Raw genomic sequence first — 21,699 nt, forward strand, 5'->3', positions numbered from 1 at the left:
TGAAGAGATGAGTCTTAAGTAAAGACTTAAAGGTTGAGACCGAGTCTGCGTCTCTCACATGGATAGGTAGACCATTCCATAGAAATTGAGCTCTATAGGAGAAAATCCTGCCTCCAGCAGTTTGCTTAGAAATTCTAGGGACAATAAGGAGGCCTGCGTCTTTATGACCGTAGTGTACGTGTAGTAGGTATGTACTGGTGGTGCACCGATATGACATTTTTGCCCAATACCGATATCCAATATTTTCCTTTAAAAAAAAAAATACGATATCGATAACCGATATTTACAATTTTAGCGGCCTTTAAAGCTAGTACAGTTAAATAGTTATCACACACACATGGACACAGCAGTCTAGAGCATGGTTTGAATCCAGGTTTTTGCACATCCGGCCGTGATTGGGAGTCCCATAGTGCGGAGCACAATTGGCCCAGCGTCATCCGGGATGTAAATAAGAATGTGTTCTTAACTGACTTGCCTAGTTAAACAAAGATTACACACACACACAGACCAAAAAGTGACTTTGTTGGCATTTACGTATGTCCCCATTACCAGTAAAACATCATCAAAACCTGTTTCGTTGATCAGTCGTTTCATTCTCAACTAGGATTTCTATGGAACACCGTTTCGGTCTTTGCGTGTCTTAAAAGATACACGTCAAATAACACAACATCTGTTTCAGTAGCTATAGTTAGCTAGCTAACTATATAGCTAGGTGTCATCATCTAAAATAACCCTAATTTATAAGACTGTTCCTATTTGATTTATGGTGGTCGGACCCATCTATAGGAAGCTAACCACAATAAAAATGAGCCACAATAGTGGACTTGGCGGTTAGCCTTCAAAATAAAAGTATGGTATAATTCTACTATTTGTGTTCATTTGCATTACTGTCAATGACAGACTTTAATTTTGAAGGCAAATGGCAAATTCCACTGTTGTTCCACATAACCTGGTGTGGTCGAGCCTCACTGGCCAGATTAAGCTAGTTCTCTGCTTATAACGTTAACCCTGGTGCCCAAAGTTAAGTTGCTGACTAGCTATTTATTTTCATGAATTGAAGTTCAATTTCAATAGGTGAACAACAAGTGGCAACCTAGCTAATACTTACTCACAAGGATTCCTAAATCATTGCTAAGAATAATGAAAATGACTAAATCAAATCAAATTTTATGATTTGAAATAAAATTTGATTTGATTTAGTCATTTTCATTATTCTTAGCAATGATTTAGGAATCCTTGTGTGTAAGTATTGGCTAGGTTGCCACTATGTTCTACTGGTCATTGTTTTTAGGCTGGTTGTCTTGGTTCTAGCTAGGTACCAAGCTAAAGCAAGCTACCCCAGAAATGACGGTCGAACAAGTTATGTTTTATTACCAACGCGGTATTGTAAACAAATCCTTCCTGGCCTGTGTTTGCTTGTTTGCAGACTTTTTTGTACAGCTTTGACAGTGCTACTGTATCTTTTTTGACACGCAAAGACCCTAACGGCGTTCCATAGTTCGTATGTCGTGAAGCTAATAGCAGTGACACTATTACTGTGTAACTCCGGTAGGACAACATCTGAAAAATAGCGCACTTGGTAGTGTGCACCGGTGCTCCTAAGTTGGCGAAAGCCAACATCACCCACCTCAGAGAACGGGTGATTGTCAAGGGCCATGAATTCCATTATCTTGGCATTAATGGATTTCGTCTTTAAGTTGTCTCACTGAAATTTTGTTACTGTTTCAAATGACTGCTCGATCCACACAGCAGACATTGTGGGCTAGTTGTAGAATGCTGTGTTGCACGTATAGCGCAACATTTTACGTGGCGTCATTACATCATGTACCTAAGTTATATAAGTATGCACGTCAGCTTTGACACGGTTTTGCACATCGGGGCGTTAAACTTGACATAATTTCACATTTTATTTGTCACATACGCTGAATACAACAGGTGTACCTTACAGTGAAATGCTTAGCCCCTAACCAACAATGCAGTTAAAATATATATGGATAAGAGATAAAAGTAACAAGTAATTAAAGAGCAGCAGTAAAATAACAATAGCGAGACTATATACAGTAGGTACCGATACAGAGTCAATGTGCGGGGGCACAGATTAGTTGAAGTAGTATGTACATGTAGGTAGAGTTATTAAAGTGACTATGCATAGATGACAGTAGAGAGTAGCAGTGGTGTGGGGAGGTGTGGGGAGGGGGCACTGCAAATAGTCTGGGTAGCCATTCGACTAGATGTTCCGGAGGCTTTTGGCTTTTTGCTTGGGGTAGAAGATGTTAACGTCCGGATGAAATGCATGTCCAAATTCAACTGCCTGCAACCCATCCCCAGAAAATAAGATATGCATATTATTAGTAGATTTTGGATAGAAAACACTTTGAAGGTTCTAAATCTGTTTGAATCATGTCTGTGAGTATAACATAAGTTATTTAGCAGGTGAAACCCAGAGGACAAACCATTCAGATTTCTTTTTTTTCTCCGAGGTCACTCTTTTCAATGAGGTTTCATTGAGTATCCAGATTTCTAAGGGACCTTCTTGCAGTTTCTATCGTTTCCACTGGATGTCAACAGTCTTTAGAAATTGGTTGAGGTTTTTCCTTTGTGTAATGAAGAAGTACGGCCATCTTGAACGAGGGTCACTTGAAGTTTACTGTTAGAAAGAGGCGCGTGACCAGAAAGCTAGCTACAGTTTGTTTTACTCCTGTATTGAACACAGATCATCCCGTCTTCAATTTTATTGATTATTTACGTGAACAAATACCTAAAGTTGTATTACAAAAGTAGTTTGAAATGTTTTGGCAAAGTTTACAGTTAACTTTTGAGATATTTTGTAGTCACGTTGCGCAAGTTGGAACCGGTGTTTTTCTGGATCCAACGCGCCAAATAAATTGACATTTTGGATATATTGATGGAATTAATCGAACAAAAGGACCATTTGTGATGTTTATGGAACATATTGGAGTTCCAACAAATGAAGCTCGTCCCACATATCCCAGAGAGGTTAATACACTACATCACAACCTTTTTGACCAAACAACCACCGGAATGTAAAGAGGAGGAGGGAGGGGGCACTGCAAATAGTCTGGGTAGCCATTTGACTAGATGTTCAGGAGTCTTATGGCTTGGGGGTAGAAGCTGTTTAGAGGCTTCTACCTCTTGGACAAAGACTTGGCACTAAGGTTTCTGGGATGATGGTGTTGATGTAAGCCATTGCCAGCCTTTCAAAGCACTTCATGTCTATAAATGTGAGTGCTATGGGTCAGTAGTCATTTAAGCAGGTTACCTTAGTGTTCTTGGGCACAGGGACTATGATGGTCTGCCTAAACATGTTGGTATTACAGACTCAGACAGAGAGAGGTTGAACATGTCAGTGAAGACACTTGCCAGTTGGTCAGCGCATGCTCGCAGTACACGTCCTAGTAATCCATCTGGCCCTGCGGCCTTGTGAATGTTAACCTGTTTAAAGGTCTTACTCACATCGGCTACGGAGAACATGATCACACAGTCTTCCGGAACAGCTGGTGCTCTCATGCGTTTCAGTGTTATTTGCCTCGAAGCGAGGCATAGAAGTAGTTTATCTAATCTGTAGCACAGCTCTCGGCTGTGCCATAACTCCGTGAAGCATAAGATGTTAGTTTTTAATGTCCCGTTGGTAGTTTAATCTTCTGCGTAACTCAGCGATTTTATTCTCCTAAAATTGCACGTATGCTTGCAGAATGGAGGGAAATGGGGGTTTATTCGATTACCTACGAATTCTCAGAAGGCAGCCTGACCTTCGACCCCTCATTCTCCACCTCCTCTTCACGCAGATCACGGGGATCGAGCCTGTTCCTGAGGAAGCAGTATATCCTTTGTGTCTGGCTCGTCAGAGTCAAAATAATTCTGCTAGTCCGTGGTGAGTAATTGCAGTCCTGGTGTCTAGAAGTTATTTTTGGTCATAAGAGACGGTAGCGGCAACATTATGTACAAAATAAGTTTAAAAAACAAGTTGCAAATAAACAAAACAAAAAACACAATCGGTTTCTCCGGCGCCATCTTACGGTGCCGATACCAATGTTGGCATTTTTAGCTAATTTCGTCAGATTCCGATATGTTCACTGAATACTGATATTATTTATCCCTAGTATGTACGGCAGGACCAAATCGTGGGGAGCGAGGTAGGAGCAACCCCATGTAATGATTTTTTTGGTTAGCAGTAAAACCTTGAAATCAGCCCTCGCCTTAACTTCTTGCGTCGAGCCAACCCGGATCCGGGATCATGACTACAGCCTCAAAACTATTACCATAACGCAACGCTAACTATTCATGAAAATTGCAAATGAAATGAAATCAATATGCTAGCTCTCATGCTTAGCCTTTTATTAACAACACTGTCATCTCAGATTTTCAAAAATATGCTTCTCTACCATAGCAAAACTAGCATTTAGCGTTAGCATTTAGCATTAGCATTTAGTGTTTGCATCACCAGGCAACATTTTCACAAAAACCAGCAAAAACATTCAATAAATCATTTACCTTTGAAGAACTTCGGATGATTTCAATGAAGAGACTCATTGAAATCAGTTTTCCTGAAAGATTATTTGTGCAGGAGAAATCGGTCCGTTTTCTGCGTCATGTTTGGCTACCAAAAAAAAACGAACATTCAGTTATAAAAACGCCAAACTTTTTCCAAAATAACATATCGACTGAAACATGGCAAACGTTGTTTAGAATCATTCCTCAAGGTGTTTTTCTACATATCTCTTCAATGATGTATTGTTCCTGGAAGTGTGCTTCTCCTTCTGTATCGCATGGTAAAATGAGTGCCACTGACAATTGCGCACCAATTTAGACAAAGGACACCGGGCGGACACCTGGCAAATGTAGTCTCTTAGGGCCAATCTTCCAATGATATGCCTACAAATACGTCACAATGCTGCAGACATCTTGGACGAACGGCAGAGAGCATAAGCTCGTTCACGGCACATTCACAGCCATATAAGGAGACGATAGTAAAACAGAGCTTCAAAAATGCAGCTCATTTCCTGTTTGAGGTTTCATCTTGGTTTCGCCTGTAGCATCAGTTCTGGGGCCCTCACAGATAATATCTTTGCAGTTTTGAAAACGTCAGTGTTTTCTTTCCAAAGCTGCCAATTATATGCATAGTCGAGCATCTTTTCGTGACAAAATATTCTGCTTAAAACGGGCACGTTTTTTAATCCAATAATGACATAGCGCCCCCATAGGTTGAAGAGGTTAACAGGAAGCCAGCGTAGAGAAGGCTAGCACTGGAGTAATATGATAAAATTCTGGGGTTTTAGTCAAGATTCTAGCAGCCTTGTTTAGTTTGTGCTTTATCCGGGTAGTCGGAGAGGAGAGCATTACAGTAGTCTAATCTAGAAGTGTCAAATGCATGGATGAGCTTTTCTGCATCATTTTTGGGCAAAAATTTACAGGTTTTTGGAATGTTACAATGATGGAAAAAAGCTGTCCTTGAAATATTCTTGATATGTTCGTCAAAAGAGAGATCAGGGTCCAGAGTAACGCCGAAGTCCTTCATAGTGAGACGACTGTACAACCATCAAGATTAATTATCAGATCCCAACAGCAGATCTCTTTGTTTCTTGGGACCTAGAACTAGCATCTCTGTTTTGTTCGAGTTTAAAAGTAAAACATTTGTCGCAATCCACTTCCTTATGTCTGAAACACAGGCTTCGAGGGTAGGCAATTTTGGGGCTTCACCGTGTTTCATTGAAATGTACAGCTGTGTGTCGTCCGCATATCCATCCTGCCCTGCCTATCTAAGGTCTTCGAAAGCCGAGACAACAAACAGATCACTGACCATCTCGAATCCCACTGTACTAAAGACCTGTACTAAACTATATCTAAACTATATCATACTACTAAACTATATCATAACCGCCATCGATAAAAGACAGTACTGTCTTCATCGACCTGGCCAAGGCTTTCGACTCTGTTAATCACCATATTCTTATTGGCAGACTCAGTAGCCTCGGTTTTTCTAATGACTGCCTTGCGTGGTTCACCAATTACTTTGCAGACAAGAGTTCAGTGTGTCAAATCGGAGGGCATGTTGTCCGGTCCTCTGGCAGTCTCTATGGGGGTGCCACAGGGTTCAATTCTCGGGCCGACTCTTTTCTCTGTATATATCAATGATGTTGCTCTTGCTGCGGGCGATTCCCTGATCCACCTCTACGCAGACGACACCATTCTGTATACTTCTGGCCCTTCCTTGGACACTGCTATCTAACCTCCAAACGAGCTTCAATGCCATACAACACTCCTTCCGTGGCCTCCAACTGCTCTTAAACGCTAGTAAAACCAAATGCCTGCTTTTCAACCGTTCCCTGCCTGCACCCGCACGCCCGACTAGCATCACCACCCTGGATGGTGCCGACCTAGAATATGTGGACATCTATAAGTACCTAGGTGTCTGGCTAGACTGTAAACTCTCCTTCCAGACTCATATCAAACATCTCCAATCGAAAATCAAATCAAGAGTCGGCTTTCTATTCCGCAACAAAGCCTCCTTCACTCACGCCGCCAAACTTACCCTAGTAAAACTGACTATCCAACCGATCCTCGACTTCGGCGATGTCATCTACAAAATTGCTTACAACACTCTACTCAGCAAACTGGATGCAGTTTATCACAGTGCCATCCGTTTTGTCACTAAAGCACCTTATACCACCCACCACTGCGACTTGTATGCTCTAGTCGGCTGGCCCTCGCTACATATTCGTCGCCAGAGCCACTGGCTCCAGGTCATCTACAAGTCCATGCTAGGTAAAGCTCCCCCTTATCTCAGTTCACTGGTCACGATGGCAACACCCACCCGTAGCACGCGCTCCAGCAGGTGTATCTCATTGACCATCCCTAAAGCCAACACCTAATTTGGCCTCCTTTCCTTCCAGTTCTCTGCTGCCTGTGACTGGAACGAATTGCAAAAATCGCTGAAGTTGGAGACTTATCTCCCTCACCAACTTTAAACATCTGCTATCTGAGCAGCTAACCGATCGCTGCAGCTGTACATAGTCCATCGGTAAATAGCCCACCCAATTTGCCTACCTCATCCCCATACTGTTTTTATTTATTTACTTTTCTGCTCTTTTGCACACCAGTATCTCTACCTGCACATGACCATTTGATTATTTCACTCCAGTGTTAATCTGCTAAATTATTATTATTATTGTCTGTGTAGACCAATTTAGGGTTTCTAATCTCTCCAAAAGAATGTGGTGATCGATGGTGTCAAAAGCAGCACTAAGATCTAGGAGCATGAGGACAGATGCAGAGCCTTGGTCTGACACTATTACAAGGTAATTTACCACCTTCGGTGCAGTCTCAGTGCTAAAACCAGACTGAAGCATTTCATATACATTATTTGTCTTCAGGGAGGCAGTGAGTTGCTGTGCAACAGCTTTTTCTAAAATGTGAGAGAGGAATGGGAGATTCGATATAGGCCTATTTCGTTTTAAAAAAATTCAGGGGTCAAAGTTTGGCTTTTTCAAGAAAGGCTTTGTTACTGCCACTTTTAGTGAATTTGGTACACAATCCGGTGGATAGGGAGCCATTTATTATCTTCAACAAGGGAGTGCAAAGCACAGGAAGTAGCTCTTTCAGTAGTTTAGTTGGAATAGGGTCCAGTATGCAGCTTGATGGGTTAGGGGCCATGACTATTTTCATGAATGTGTCGATATACAGGATTAAAACAACTTGTGTCTCCGTTGATCCTAGGTCCTGGCAGTTCTGTGCAGACTCAGGACAACTGCGCTTTGGAGAAATACGCAGGTTCAAAGAGGAGTCTGTAATTTGCTTTCTAATTATCATGATCTTTTCATTGAAGAAGTTCATGAATTCATCACTGCTGAAGTGAAAGCCATCCTCTCTTGTTGAATGCTGTTTTTTAGTTAGCTTTGCAACAGTATCAAAAATACATTTAGGATTTTTCTTATTCTCCTCAATTAGGCTGGAAAAATAGTATTATTGAGCAGTGGTGAGGCCTCTTCAATATGGCACGGTACTGTCTTTCCAAGCTAGTCAGGGCGTGGGTATTTTCTGTATACTAGGGAACACATTTCTTGTGACAAATGTTTTTGGTTTTTACATTTAGATCCTCAGTTAGGTGGTTAACCGATTTTTGCACTCCGATGTCCTTGGATAGGTGGTGGGAGTCTGGAAGGGCATCTAGGAATCTTTGGGTTGTCCGAGAATTTATAGCACGGCTTTTGGTGATCCTTGGTCGGGGTCTGAGCAGATTATTTGTTGCGATTGCAAACGTAATAAAATGGTGGTCTGATAGTCCAGGATTATGAGAAAAACATTTAGATCCACAATGTTTATTCCACGGGACAAAACTAGATCCAGGGTATGACTGTGGCAATGAGTAGGTCCGGAGACATGTTGGACAAAACCCAGTGGGTCTGTGGACTTTTCCATGTCAATATTAAAGTCACCAAAAATGTGAATATTTTCTGCCTACAAGGTCCGATAGGAATTCAGGGAACTCAGAGGAACGCTGTAGGAGGAGCCTGTTAACAGGCTCCTGTTAACTGCCCAGCAGGCCTGTTAATAGGGTGATTGAGTAGGCTACATAGATTTCATGACTAGAAACTCAAAATACAAAAACGCAGTAATTTATTTGTATATTTTTGTGTCATTTGAATTTTGCTGTCGTAAATGTTAGCAACACCTCCACCTTTGTGGGATATGGGATAGTGTAACCAGGAGGAGAGGCCCCATTTAACACAGCTTGAGCCATGTTTCAGTCAGGCCAATCACATCAAGAATTTATTTTTATTTTTTAATTTGACCTTTAACTAGGCAAGTCAGTTAAGAACAAATTCTTATTTTCAATGACGGAACAGTGGGTTAACTGCCTGTTCAGGGGCAGAACGACAGATTTGTACCTTGCTGGGTGGTTGAACTTGCAACCTTCAGGTTACTCGTCCAACGCTCTAACCACTAGGCTACCCTGCCGCCCCATAATGATCAGTGATTAGTTCATTGACTATGACTGCCTTGGATGTGAGAGATCTAACATTAAGTAACCCAATTTTGAGATGTGAGATATCACAATCTATTTCAATAATGACAGTAACGGAGGTCTTTATTCCAGTGAGATTTCTTCGGCGAACACCGCCATGATTAGTTTTGCTCAACCTAAATTGAGGCACAGACACGGTCTCAATGGAGATAGCTGAGCTGACTACACTGACTGTGCTAGTGGCAGACTCCACTAAGCTGGCAGGCTGGCTAACAGATTGCGGCTTGCACCCTATCTCATTGTGGAGCCCTGTCTATGTTGATAGATAAGATGAGAGCACTCCTCCAGCTAGGACGGAGTCCACCACTCCTCAGCAGGTGAGGCTTGGTCCTGTTTGTGGGTGAGTCCCAGAAAGAGGGCCAATTATCTACAAATTCTATCTTTTGGGAGGGGCAGAAAACAGTTTTCAACCAGCAATTGAGTTGTGAGACTGCTGTAGAGCTCATCACTCCCCCTAACTGGGAGGGGGCCAGTGACAATTACTCGATGCCGACACATCTTTCTAGCTATGTTGCGCATGGTGACCTCTGACTGTTTCATCCTAACACCGTTGGTGCCGACGTGGATAACAATATCCCTATACTCTCTACAATAGCCTTAGCCAGCACCATCTTCAGATTAGTCTTTTTGTCGGGAAGCACTGCCCCCTGTGTATGATCGCTGGATAATTATTTTAAATTCTAATATTGTGGGTAATGGAGTTGCCAAAGACTAAGGTTTTCAATTTGTCAGAGCTAATGGTGGGAGGCTCCGACGGCTCAGACACCGTAACAGGTGGAGGAGAGACCTGAGAAGGCTTGGCCTCCGACTCGCTGCTTAATGGGGAGAACCGGTTGAAAGTTTGTCGGCTGAATGAGCAACACCGGTTGAGAATGCCGACAGCATTTCTTTCTAGAAGCCTAGAGAATATGTTCCGGCTGAGGGGACTGTGGGGGGTTATACTACAATCTGTACTTACTGGTGGCACAGACGCCGTTTCATCCTTTCCTACCCTTACATTGCCCTTGCCTAACGATTGCATATGAAGCTGTGCTTGCAACACGGCTATCCTCACCATAAGGCAATAGTTCTCGTGTATATTATGAGTACAGCGACTGCAATTAGATGGCATAGTGTTAATGTTACTACTTAGCTTTTTCGCCTAGTGGAAGTCCTGTAGCTCCATGTCTAGATAAAGTGTCTGGGGTGAAAAAGTTTCATAAAAAAATTAGTGAGGAAAAAACATAGGTAAAATGTATTAAAAGTAAAAACCAAATAGTTTGGCAGATAGCCAAAGAGCAACAAACAGCACAGTAGTACAGAGACAAGTCCAGAAGTTGAGGGTGGAACTAGACTGTAGCAGCAGGCATCACCAACAATAAAAGTTAAAGAATAGGATTAAGCCAGTGGCTCAGATGGTACAATCCCAGCCTCCCACAAAGAGAGCCGTAATTGGAACCAGAGCTAGTGTCTCCCCATGGGGATCCCTGTCACGCTTCACCCTGGTCTGGTTGTCGGCATCAGGAAACACCCTGGAGTAGGAGGCTCTAGAGGACAGGGATATGGTTAAGCGCTGTGCTTTGAAGACCGAGACCCTGTTGGTTGGGCATGGGATGGGAACATCACACAGTACAGGTGCAGAGTCTTTATTTCCACTTAGGCAGGATGTAGGGAGCTATGACAGTAGGACGAGAGGGAGCAGCAAATCTGACTGAGGTCCTCTGTCTGTGGAGCAGATGCACCCCACCTGTAAATCGCACAGCAGACAGACAGTAGTTTGGTTGCCAGAACAGTTTTTGCTTTAGCCAGAACCTTTTTCATTCGTATGTATAGTGGTACAATGCACACAGATCGGGGAACCAGGCAAGACTGACAAGGTGCTACTGGACAAAGCCTGTCGTTGTAGGATGAAGATGAAGTCAGATGCATCTGGGGAACAGGAAGCAGAGAACGCAAGAGGAAAGGACAGGAGCAGAGGGAAGAAATATACCTGTGTAACACATCCTGGGAGTCCTGTAGAGGGAGTGAAGTATAAGAGAGGAGAGGGAAGATAGAGCTGTACATGAACAAGGGATAAGAGAGGAGAGGAGCAGAGTGGAGATAGAGAACTGTGTGACCCACCCTGTGATGAGCAGCTAAGGGCCGGCCGGACGTGAACAGCCCCTGATAGCATTTCCTGCTCTGAGCTGCGGGGGCTGAGGAGGAGAGAGTGTTGGGGAGGGAGGATGGTGGTCAGGGACAACTGGATACTGGGGCTGCTGATGTTGTGAGAAGTCAAGTGGGAAAGTGGAGAGTGTGCTTTCTGAGGCTAAGGTTGGGGGGGGCACTTTTGAGAGTATGCTGAAATTTGGTGCTGACCAGAAGTCATAGATCAATTGAAATGTAATCTATGGCCCTGGGAGTGAATGCGATGGCTGGGAAGAATTGGGATTGGAATGCTGGAGGGGTTATTGAGAGTGCCGTGTGCTGGCTGGGTTCTGGAGGCCAGTTGGGGGGGACTGTGAGGAGTGTGCTGAGTGGAGGTCCAGGGGGACTGATAACAGAGGCTGGGTAGAGCGGGAAGAGAGTGCAGGGGAGAGAGAGATGGGATAGTGGCAGATGGAGGGGTCAACAGCAATTAAATCATCAACATGTATTCATCACATTTTTACTAACGCTGCAGATATTTGCTTTAAAGCAGTATCCAAATCCATAGGATGTAGTGATCACAATATAATATTCATATCTAGGAAAACCAAACTTCCAAAGGCTGAGCCTAATATACTGATAAAGAGGTCATACAAGAAGTCTCGTAGTGATTCATATGTTGATGATGTAAAGAATATTTGCTGGTCTATAGTGTGTAATGAGGAGCAACCAGATGCTGCACTTGACACATTTATGAAACTACTTATTCCTGTTACTAATTAGCATGCACCCATTCATAAAATGTAAAAACTGTTAAATCCCCTTGGATTGATGAGGAATTTAAAAATTGTATCGTTGAGTGGGATGAGGCAAAAAGTATGGCAATTAAGTCTGGCAGCCCAACTGATTGGCAAATGTACTGCAAATTAAGAAATCATGTGACTAAACTAAATCAAAATAAATATAAACTACTCTATGAAACAACAATAAATTCTATAAAGAATGATAGTAAAAAGCTTTGGGGCACCTTAAATGACATTTTTGGGAAAATAGCCAACTTGGCTCCTTAATTTATTGAATCAGATGGCTCATTCATCACAAAGCCCACTGATATTGCAAACTACTTTAATGACTTCTTCATTAGCAAGAAAAGCAAATTTAGGGACGACATGCCAGCAACAAAAGCTGACACGACACATCCGAGTATATCGGACCAAATTATGAAAGACAAGAATTATACTTTTGAATTCCGTAAAGTCAGTGTGAAAGAGGTGAAAAAAATATTGTTGTCTATCAACAATGACAAGCCACCAGGGTCTGACAACTTGGATGGAAAATTACTGAGGATAATAGTAGACTATACTGCCACTCCTATTTGCCACATCTTCAATTTAAGCCTACTAGAGAGCGTGTGCCCTCAGGCCTGGAGGGAAGCTAAAGTCATTCCGCTATCCAAGAATAGTAAAGCCCCCTTTACTGGCTCAAATAGCCGACCAATCAGCCTGTTACCACCCCTTAGTAAATTTCTGTGAAAAATTGTGTTTGACCAGATACAATGATATTTTACAGTAAACAAATTGACAACAGAATTTCAGCATGCTTATAGGGAAGGACACTCAACAAGCACAGCACTTACACAAATGACTGATGATTGGCTGAGAGGAATGGATGATAAAATGATTGTGGTGGCTGTCTTGTTCGACTTCAGTGCAGCTTTTGACATTATCGATCATAGTCTGCTGCTGGAAAAACGTATGTGTTATGGCTTTACACCCCATGCTATGATGTGGATAAAGAGTTACCTGTCTAACAGAACACAGAGGGTGTTCTTTAATGGAAGCCTATCAAATATAATCCAGTTAGAGTCAGGAATCCCCAAGGGTAGCTGTTTTAGGCCCCTTGCTTTTTTCAATCTTTACCAGTGACATGCGACTGATTTTGAGTAAAGCCAGAGTATCTATTTATGTGGATGACTCAACACTATACATGTCAGCTACTACAGCAACTAAAATGACTGCAACGCTTAACAAAGAGCTGCAGTTAGTTTCAGAGTGGTTGACAAGGAATAAGTTAGCCCTAAATATTTATAAAACTAAAAGCATTGTATTTGGAACAAAACACTCACTAAACCCTAAACCTTCAAATCAAATCAAACCTCAACTAAATCTTGTGATAAATAATGTAGAAATTGAGCAAGTTGAGATGACTAAACTGCTTGGAGTAACACTAGATTGTAAACTGTCATGGTCAAAACATATTGATGCAGTAGTAGCTAAGATGGGGAGAAGTCTGTCTATAATAAAGCGATGCTCTGCCTTCTTAACAACACTATCAACAAGGCAGGTCCTACAGGCCCTAGTTATGTCACACCTTGACTACTGTTCAGTTGTGTGGTCAGGTGACACAAAAGGACTTAGGAAAATTGCAATTGGCTCAGAACAGGGCTGCACGGCTGGCCCATGGATATACACAGAGAGCTAATATTAATAATATACATGCCAGTCTCTCCTGGCTGAAAGTGGAGGAGAGATTGACTTCATCACTACTTTTATTTATGAGAGGTGTTGAATGATCCGAGCTCTGTCTAAACTACTGGCACACAGCTCTGACACCCACGCATACCCCACAAGACATGCCACAAGAGGTCTCTTCATAGTCCCCAAGTCCAGAACAGACTATGGGAGGCGCACAGTGCTACATAGAGCCATGAATTCATGGAACTCTATTCCACATCATGTAACTGACGCAAGCAGTAAAATTAGATTTCAAAAACATATTAAAAAACACCTTATGGAATAGTGGGGACTGTGAAGCAACACAAACATTGGCACAGACACATGCATACACACACACACGATAACATACTTACTATACATACACATGGATTTAGTACTGTAGATATGTGGTAGTGGTGGAGTAGGGGCCTCTGAGGGCACACAGTGTGTGGTGAAATCTATGAATGTATTGTAATGTTTTAAAATGGAATAAACTGCCTTAATTTGGTTGAATCCCAGGAAGAATAGCTGTTGCTTTGGCAGCAGCTAATGGGGATCCATAATAAATACAAAATACAAGTGTGGACATTCATTGGGAAAAGGGGCAGTAGGATGACATGTAAATCCGTTACATGTACAGTAAAGGCTTAAAAAAACGGTAACTGTAACCCGTTACGTTACCAGCTAAAATATTGTACTCAGATTACAGATACTTTTGAAAACCTAGATGATTACTTTGAGGATTACTTTTAAATTCAGAAAGGATGTTTGCAGAAAAAAAAAAAAGTTTTCCCATTGACATTAAAATCAGCATTGTATAAAGGTGCATGTTTAAGTTTGTTCTACCTTAGCGAGTCTGACCACAAGTCAGAGACCACTATGATGACACACCAAATGTGTTTGATGGATCGTGGGAAAAGAGCAAGAATATGCGTTTTGTATGTCTTCCAATGGTGCGACTGATGTCGGCATCCAAAGATTATGCAACTTGAATAAACACTTAGAGGTAAGGATGACAGCAGTGGTGTAGTCTATGGTGATATGGATATCACTTATTATTGATATCTACATAGCACATTGATGTGAATCACACTGCTGCTCTCTCATTTAGCTATTTGCACCTTACATATTGTGGTTGTTGTGGATGGCTGTTCACAAATCTAAATGTGAATTTGAACCCAATAATGGTTGAATACAAGAAGTTTAAGCTGCCAATCAATCATTGTTTTTGAAACCAGTGGACAGCCAGTGAAAAAATGCAAAAGCTTCATAGTGCAAATCCCAGACTATGGAATAAAAGTAAGGCTTTTATTGCTCAATCTAATTCATGCTGATAAAAATGTTCCATAGGCCTAATGGACACATGCTTAAACTCGTAAACTTTTGATAGACATAAAGGGGTAATCTGTAGTTGCTACATCCATTTTGTGATTTATCTTTACATTAATATATATAATTTAATCATATTATTTATTATATGTGGTACAAAGCGATGACTAAGAAGAAGCCTACATATAACCAGCCCATAAAGTAAAGTTTAACATCCATATATGGCCAGCTACGAAAACTGTAACATTGATTTATCCTGCAATAGATGTTGTTCAATTGGTAACATACATTTTTGTCTTCTTCTAATGCCTCTTAAGGGGAAAGTAATCTAAAAGTAATTGAATATAATAAGATTACATTACGGAGTTTGGGTAATCCAAAAGTTACGTTACTGATTACAATTTTGGACAGGTAACTGTAATGGATTACATTTCGAAAGTAACCTACCCAACCCTGAGCTCGGGCAAGTCTGATTAGGATTCGCTGTACCACTGCCTCTTGATACACTACATGGCCAATAGTATGTGGATTCGGCTTTTTCAGCCACACCCGTTGCTGACAGGTGTATAAAATCGAGCACACAGCCATGCAATATCCATAGACAAACATTGGCAGTAGAATGGCCTGTACTGAAGAGCTCAGTGGCTTTTAACGTGCCACCTTTCTAACAAGACCAACTCCATATTAATTCCCATGATTGTGGAATGAGATGTTCGACGAGCAGGTGTCCTGCTTTTGGCCATGTAGTGTACCATTAAAAAAAACGCCACGTTGTACCTTTTACATTGCAGAAAACTGCTCGTCTCTAGCCTAAACCGTTCAAAAGTTAGGATTCATGTTACGGGGCAATTTATTTTCTTTCCATCCTGGATTTGCATTTCACATTTTATAAATTCATAAACCATATGTCGCAGCACCTGATGTTCTGTTGGTACAATTCCACCCTTGCTTCTGGATCATGGCTGTCTATGTCTCCCAGGGATCTGGGAACCACGCTGTCCCATCTGCAGGTGCTGTGGATGTCTCGCTGCAACCTGGCAGACCTGGATGGGATTCCCTCCTTCTCCTCTCTCAAGGTAGAGTTGCTACTGGAAAACTTTTGCAGTGGACCATCATGAACTAGAGGATAGACTTGTTCCACCTGCCTAAACCACCTGGCTTCTACCCATCTTGCTCACCTGTGAAAATCTCACAATTCAACAAAAGTTGAAGTTTTATGCATTTGACTATGTGCAAATAACAGTTGAGCGACACTAAATCTGAACCTGTGTTGGTATGTTCTCTCCCTACGCTAGGAGCTGTATGTGGCCTACAACAGTGTGTCGGACCTGAGTCAGGTGAGCATGCTGGAGAATCTACAGCTGTTGGACCTGGAAGGGAATGATGTGAATGACCTGGTGCAGGTGCAGTACCTGGGCCTCTGCTCCCAGCTCCGCACACTTACCCTGGAGGGAAACCCCGTCTGTATGTGCCCCCACCCCAACGCCACACAGGTACCTATACACACTCCTACTGTATCTTTTTACCCTAACCCTCACCACAATTCCACAATCGTGTATATTATTGCATTCATTACTGAATCCTCATAGATACTCAAGTTGTGTATGTGTGTGTATGGGGGGCTGTGAGCCATGCCGGGCTCTGGCTGTGAGCCATGCTCTCTCCGATGGGCCCAGATGATATTGGCCAAAATGCAGTGAGTCTGGCTGTGATCCCAGGCTGCTTTAAAGCATGAAATACACCAAGAATCTCACTGCCGATAGCTACTTATCACAGTGGGAAGCCGTTCCTTCTCTTGCTAGAACGAAAGTAGCAACTAATATACCAATGCTTGTCAGTGGCCAACAACTTGACTTTTAGCCAATCAGCGAGCACAAATGGTAATTTTCTCTGTATGTCCACGGATTAGTTTAGTCACACTTCATATGCAATGCAGGCTATGGGATGGTAGCTAGATACAATGCATTCGGAAGTATTCAGACCCCTTTACTTTTTTCACATTATGTTACATTACAGCCTTGTTCTAAAATTGATTCAATCATTTTTTCCCCCTCATCAATCTACACACAATACCCCATAATGATAAAGCAAAAACAGGTTTTTCAACATTTTTTGCAAATGTCTATAAAAAAAATGGAAATATCATATTTACATAAGTATTCAGACTCTTTATTCAGTACTTTGTTGAAGCACCTTTGGCAGCGATTACAGCCTTGAGTCTTCTTGGGTATGACGCGACATGCTTGGCACACCTGTATTTGGGGAGTTTCTCCCATTCTTCTCTGTAGATCCTCTCAAGCTCGGTCAGGTTGGATGGGGAGCGTCACTGCACAGCTATTTTCAGGTCTCTCCAGAGATGTTCCATCGGGTTCAAGTCCGGGCTCTGGCTGGGCCACTCAAGGACATTCAAAGACTTGTCCCGAAGCCACTCCTGCGTTGTCTTGGCTGTGTGTTTAGGGTCGTTGTCCTGTTGGAAGGTGGAACTTCGCCCCAGTCTGAGGTCCTGTGTGCTCTGGAGCAGGTTTTCATCAAGGATCTCTCTGTACTTTGCTCCGTTCATCTTTCCCTCGATCCAGACTAGTCTCCTAGTCGATGCCACTGAAAAACATCCCCACAGCATGATGCTGCCACCGGCATGCTTCACCGTAGGGATGGTGCCAGGTTTCCTCCAGACGTGATGTTTGGCATTCAGGCCAAAGAGTTCAATCTTGGTTTTATCAGAACAGAGAATCATGTTTCTCGTGGTCTGAGAATCTTTTAGATGCCTTTTGGCAAACTCCAAGCGGGCTGTCATATGCCTTTTACTGAAGAGTGGCTTCCGTCTGGCCACTCTACCATAAAGGCTTAATTGGTGGAGTGCTGCAGAGACGGTTCTCCCATCTCCACAGAGGAACTCTGAAGCTCTGTCAGAGTGACCATCGTGTTCTTGGTTACCTCCCTGACCAAGGCCCTCCTCCCCCAATTGCTCAGTAGGCCAGGCGGCCAGCTCTAGAAAGAGTCTTGATGGTTCCAAACTTCTTCCATTTAAGAATGATGGAAGCCACTGTGTTCTTGGGGACCTTCAACGCTGCAGACCTGTCTCGGAGCTCTACGGATAATTCCTTCGACATCGTGGCTTTGTTTTTGCGCTGACATGCACTGTCAACTGTGGGACCTTATATAGACAGGTGTGTGCCTTTCCAAATCATGTCCAATCAATAACATCTACCACAGGTGGACTCGAATCATGTTCTAGAAACATCTCAAAGATGATCAATGGAAACAGGATGCACCTGAGCTCAATTTCGAGTGCTCGAGCTCAATTTAGATTGATGAGGGAAATGTATTTTATTTTATCCATTTTAGAATAAGGCTGTAACGTAACAAAATGTGTAAAAAGGAAAGGGCTCTGAATACTTTCCGAATGCACTGTAAGTGCACAGACGCAATGCACACAACACAAAATACTTCCCACAAGCTAGCTAACCACTATAGCTAGTTTCAACATAATAATTCAATCACAACGGGTTAGATAGTTTCCTGTGTTAGCTGCTGAGTTAGTGCAGTGTCCTTAGCTAGCTCTGTTTTGCTCGCTAGCGAATATTCTAACCTTAGCTAGCGTGGTCCTTCTGTAGCTCAGTTGGTAGAGCATGGCGCTTGTAACGCCAGGGTAGTGGGTTCGATTCCCGGGGCCACCCATACGTAGAATGTATGCACACATGACTGTAAGTCGCTTTGGATAAAAGCGTCTGCTAAATGGCATATATATATATATATATAGCTAGCTAAACATTTTGGCTATGGGCTGGCACTGGCAGTATGGGATTACGAATTAAATGGTTCCCTTGTCTTCTTGCTAGGTAGTTAACTAGCTGTGGCCATCTGACTAGTATCATCAAGGGCTTTCTACAAAATAGAAACAATAGTTTAGAAAGCTTGGAATCTAGACCATGCACAGATATGCATTGCCAAACAACGCTACTGCCACCTTCTGGTATTTTAACAAGGCCGAGTGGCTGACAACTTTCAAGGTCTTTGCTGTGTGTAAACAAAAGAGTTTGCCGACACTCTGTTCAGAGGTGCTAAGTACTATCAAATGTTTGACAAACCTACCGGTGTGTCTGTCCCTGTCTGTCTATCTGTCTGTCAGACAGAATGGAGTGGGACTGGAGAGCAGGGAACAGGGAAGTGGTGTTCAAAGCAAAACAAACACCAAAACAGGCTACTCTCATTTGACAAAGTCCAGGCCTAGGGAGCCTATGCACCTGGGGTTTCTTATCCGACACTGTATTTCATTTAGGCTTAACTTTGTTTTGCTTGTGTAAGTAGGGAGGGTACCAGCTGTGGTGATGGTTAGTATAAACCTTGCTCAACTGGGCAGGGTGGAGAATATACTGTAGTAAGGTTTTAGCATATATGTTTTGAGTGATGGGATTGAGCCCATATTAAAGTGATTTATTAAGATTTTACTATCACACAATGACACGATGAAGTGGTATGACTGAACGATGCTTCCTGCCCATATCATTCCATGTTTTAGTCTAGTTCCTGTGCCACATATTATCTTGTTTACCAATTGTGGGTTTTTAGTAGAGCCCAGGAGCTTGGCCTGTGAGGCTGTGAGTGCTTTGTAGGGTTTTGGGACAGAGTGAATGTGTTTATTTTCACCTACCCAGTCAGCAGCAGGACTTAGGAAACTGGGGCAGTGAGGGAGGGAAGACTGATCTGAATATGCATTAGGGCTGGTCCAAGCACTGAGAGTGGGGTCCTTGGGTTTCTCTCTCTCTCTCTCTCTCCCCCCTTCTCTAACCCCCTCTTCCCCCCCCTTCTCTAAAATCTCACTCCCTCTCTCTGTGGGTTTGATCTCTCAGCAGCAGCAGAATAGTCTCTCTCTCTCCCCTTTCTTCTCTGAGCGGTCTCTCAGTGCTTATAAATGATCAAAGCACAGTACAAAGTGCAGATTATTGCCTTTATTAGTACTCTGTTATCTGCCCACTCAGAACCATGTTCTTTGTCTCCTCCTTTGAACAGAAGTTACACATTCATTGTGTCTTAAAGCTCTATGTTATGTTATGCTGTGTTATGTTATGTTATGGTATACTGGTGTTAAGTGTTGTGTGTTTGGCATTGAAAGGCTAACTTTGAAAGGTTGGACTTACCTTGGCCTTTATCAACCATTCAAATCACAACTAAAGGTACAACCTTGAACCCTTTTATGCAGTCCTATTACTGTATCACCTATCATTCTTTATCACAGTCGTCCAGAGGTGGGCCCTGTTTTATCAAACTTAGCCTAATTCAACTTCTCGTCTGCTCATATGAAACATGATTCGTTGAATGAGGTGTGGGCTGGGCTCTCTTCCGGATACAACCAAACCCCCCCCCCCCTTTTTATTTTGTGTATGCTGTCTTCTCCTTTTCCCAGGAGGAGGAGGAGGGGTACTGCTACCGGTCATCAGTGAGGGAGCTGGTCCCGCAGCTGCGTTACCTAGACGACATGCATGCCAGGGAGGAGGCGGGGTCTCGCTGTAGCAGCTCCATGGGGGAAGACTGGGCCCTGCTCAGAGAGTCTTTTAAAGACTGCAGCTCTACAGAGACAGCTGAGGGTGTGTGTGTGCGCCTCTGTGCGTGTGTGTGTGTGTGTGTGTGTGTGTGTGTGTGTGTGTGTGTGTGTGTGTGTGTGTGTGTGTGTGTGTGTATGGATCTATGTGCTTGCATCTGCTTGTGTGCATATCTGTCTGTGTGTGTACAGTGCATTTGTGTTCAGTATTCAGACCCCTTGACTTTTTCCACATTTTGTTACGTTACAGCCTTATTCTAAAATAGAGTAAATTATATTTTTCCCTCATCAATCTACATAGAATACCCCATAATGAAAAACAGGTTTTTAGAAATGTTTGCAAATGTATTGAAAAATAAAAAACTGAAAAATGTTATTTACTTAGTTTTCAGACCCTTTGCTATAAGACTCAAAATTGAGCTCAGGTACATCCTGTTTCCTTTGATCTTCATTGAGATGTTTCTACAACTAGATTGGAGTCCACCTGTGGTAAATGTAATTGATTGGACATGATTTGGAAAGGCACACACATAAGGTTCCACAGTTGACAGTGCATGTCAGAGCAAAAACAAAGCCTTGAGGTCGAAGGAATTGTCCTTAGAGCTCCAAGACAGGATTGTGTCGAGGCACAGATCTGGGAAAGGGTACCAAAAAATGTCTGCAGCATGGAACGTCCCCAAGAACACAGTCGCCTCCATCATTCTTAAATGGAAGAAGTTTGGAACCACCAAGACTCTTCTTAGAGCTGGCCGCCCGGCCAACTGAGCAATTGGGGGAGAAGAGCCTTGGTCAGGGAGGTGACCAAGAACCCGATGGTCACTCTGACAGAGCTCCAGAGTTCCTCTGTGGAGATGGGAGAACCTTGCAGAAGGACAACCATCTCTGCAGCACACCACCAATCAGGCTTTATGGTAGAGTGGCCAGAGGGAAGCCACTCCTCAGTAAAAGACACATGACAGCCCGCTTGCAGTTTGCTGAAAGGCACCTAAAGACTCTCAGACCATGAGAAACAAGGTTCTCTGTTGAATGACCTGTTTAGCCTGAATTGACCACGTCTGGAGAAAACTTTGCACCATCCCTACGGTGAAGCATGGTGGTGGCAGCATCATGCTGTGGGGATGTTTTTCAGCGTTAGGGACTAGTCAGGATCAAGTGAAAGATGAACGGGGCAAAGTACAGAATGGACC

General features: G+C 42.8%; 1 protein-coding gene across 8 annotated transcripts in view; it reads left to right on the plus strand.

Moving 5' to 3' along the window:
* lrrc56 (leucine rich repeat containing 56) overlaps window positions 1-21,699 on the plus strand; it is a 61,549-nt gene that overhangs the window by 33,051 nt on the left and 6,799 nt on the right. For 7 of the 8 annotated variants that reach the window (XM_035789614.2, XM_035789619.2, XM_035789620.2 and 4 more), the window contains 3 exons: window positions 15,953-16,049; window positions 16,269-16,466; window positions 20,378-20,558. In XM_035789614.2, coding sequence (XP_035645507.1) covers window positions 15,953-16,049; window positions 16,269-16,466; window positions 20,378-20,558 — 476 coding nt within the window. Of the gene's footprint in view, window positions 1-3,806; window positions 3,893-15,952; window positions 16,050-16,268; window positions 16,467-20,377; window positions 20,559-21,699 lie in introns of all 8 variants that reach the window. The other variant, XM_052465915.1, reaches the window with a different exon arrangement.

The sequence above is a fragment of the Oncorhynchus keta genome, chromosome 17 (genome assembly GCF_023373465.1).
Source record: "Oncorhynchus keta strain PuntledgeMale-10-30-2019 chromosome 17, Oket_V2, whole genome shotgun sequence".
NCBI lineage: Eukaryota > Metazoa > Chordata > Actinopteri > Salmoniformes > Salmonidae > Oncorhynchus > Oncorhynchus keta.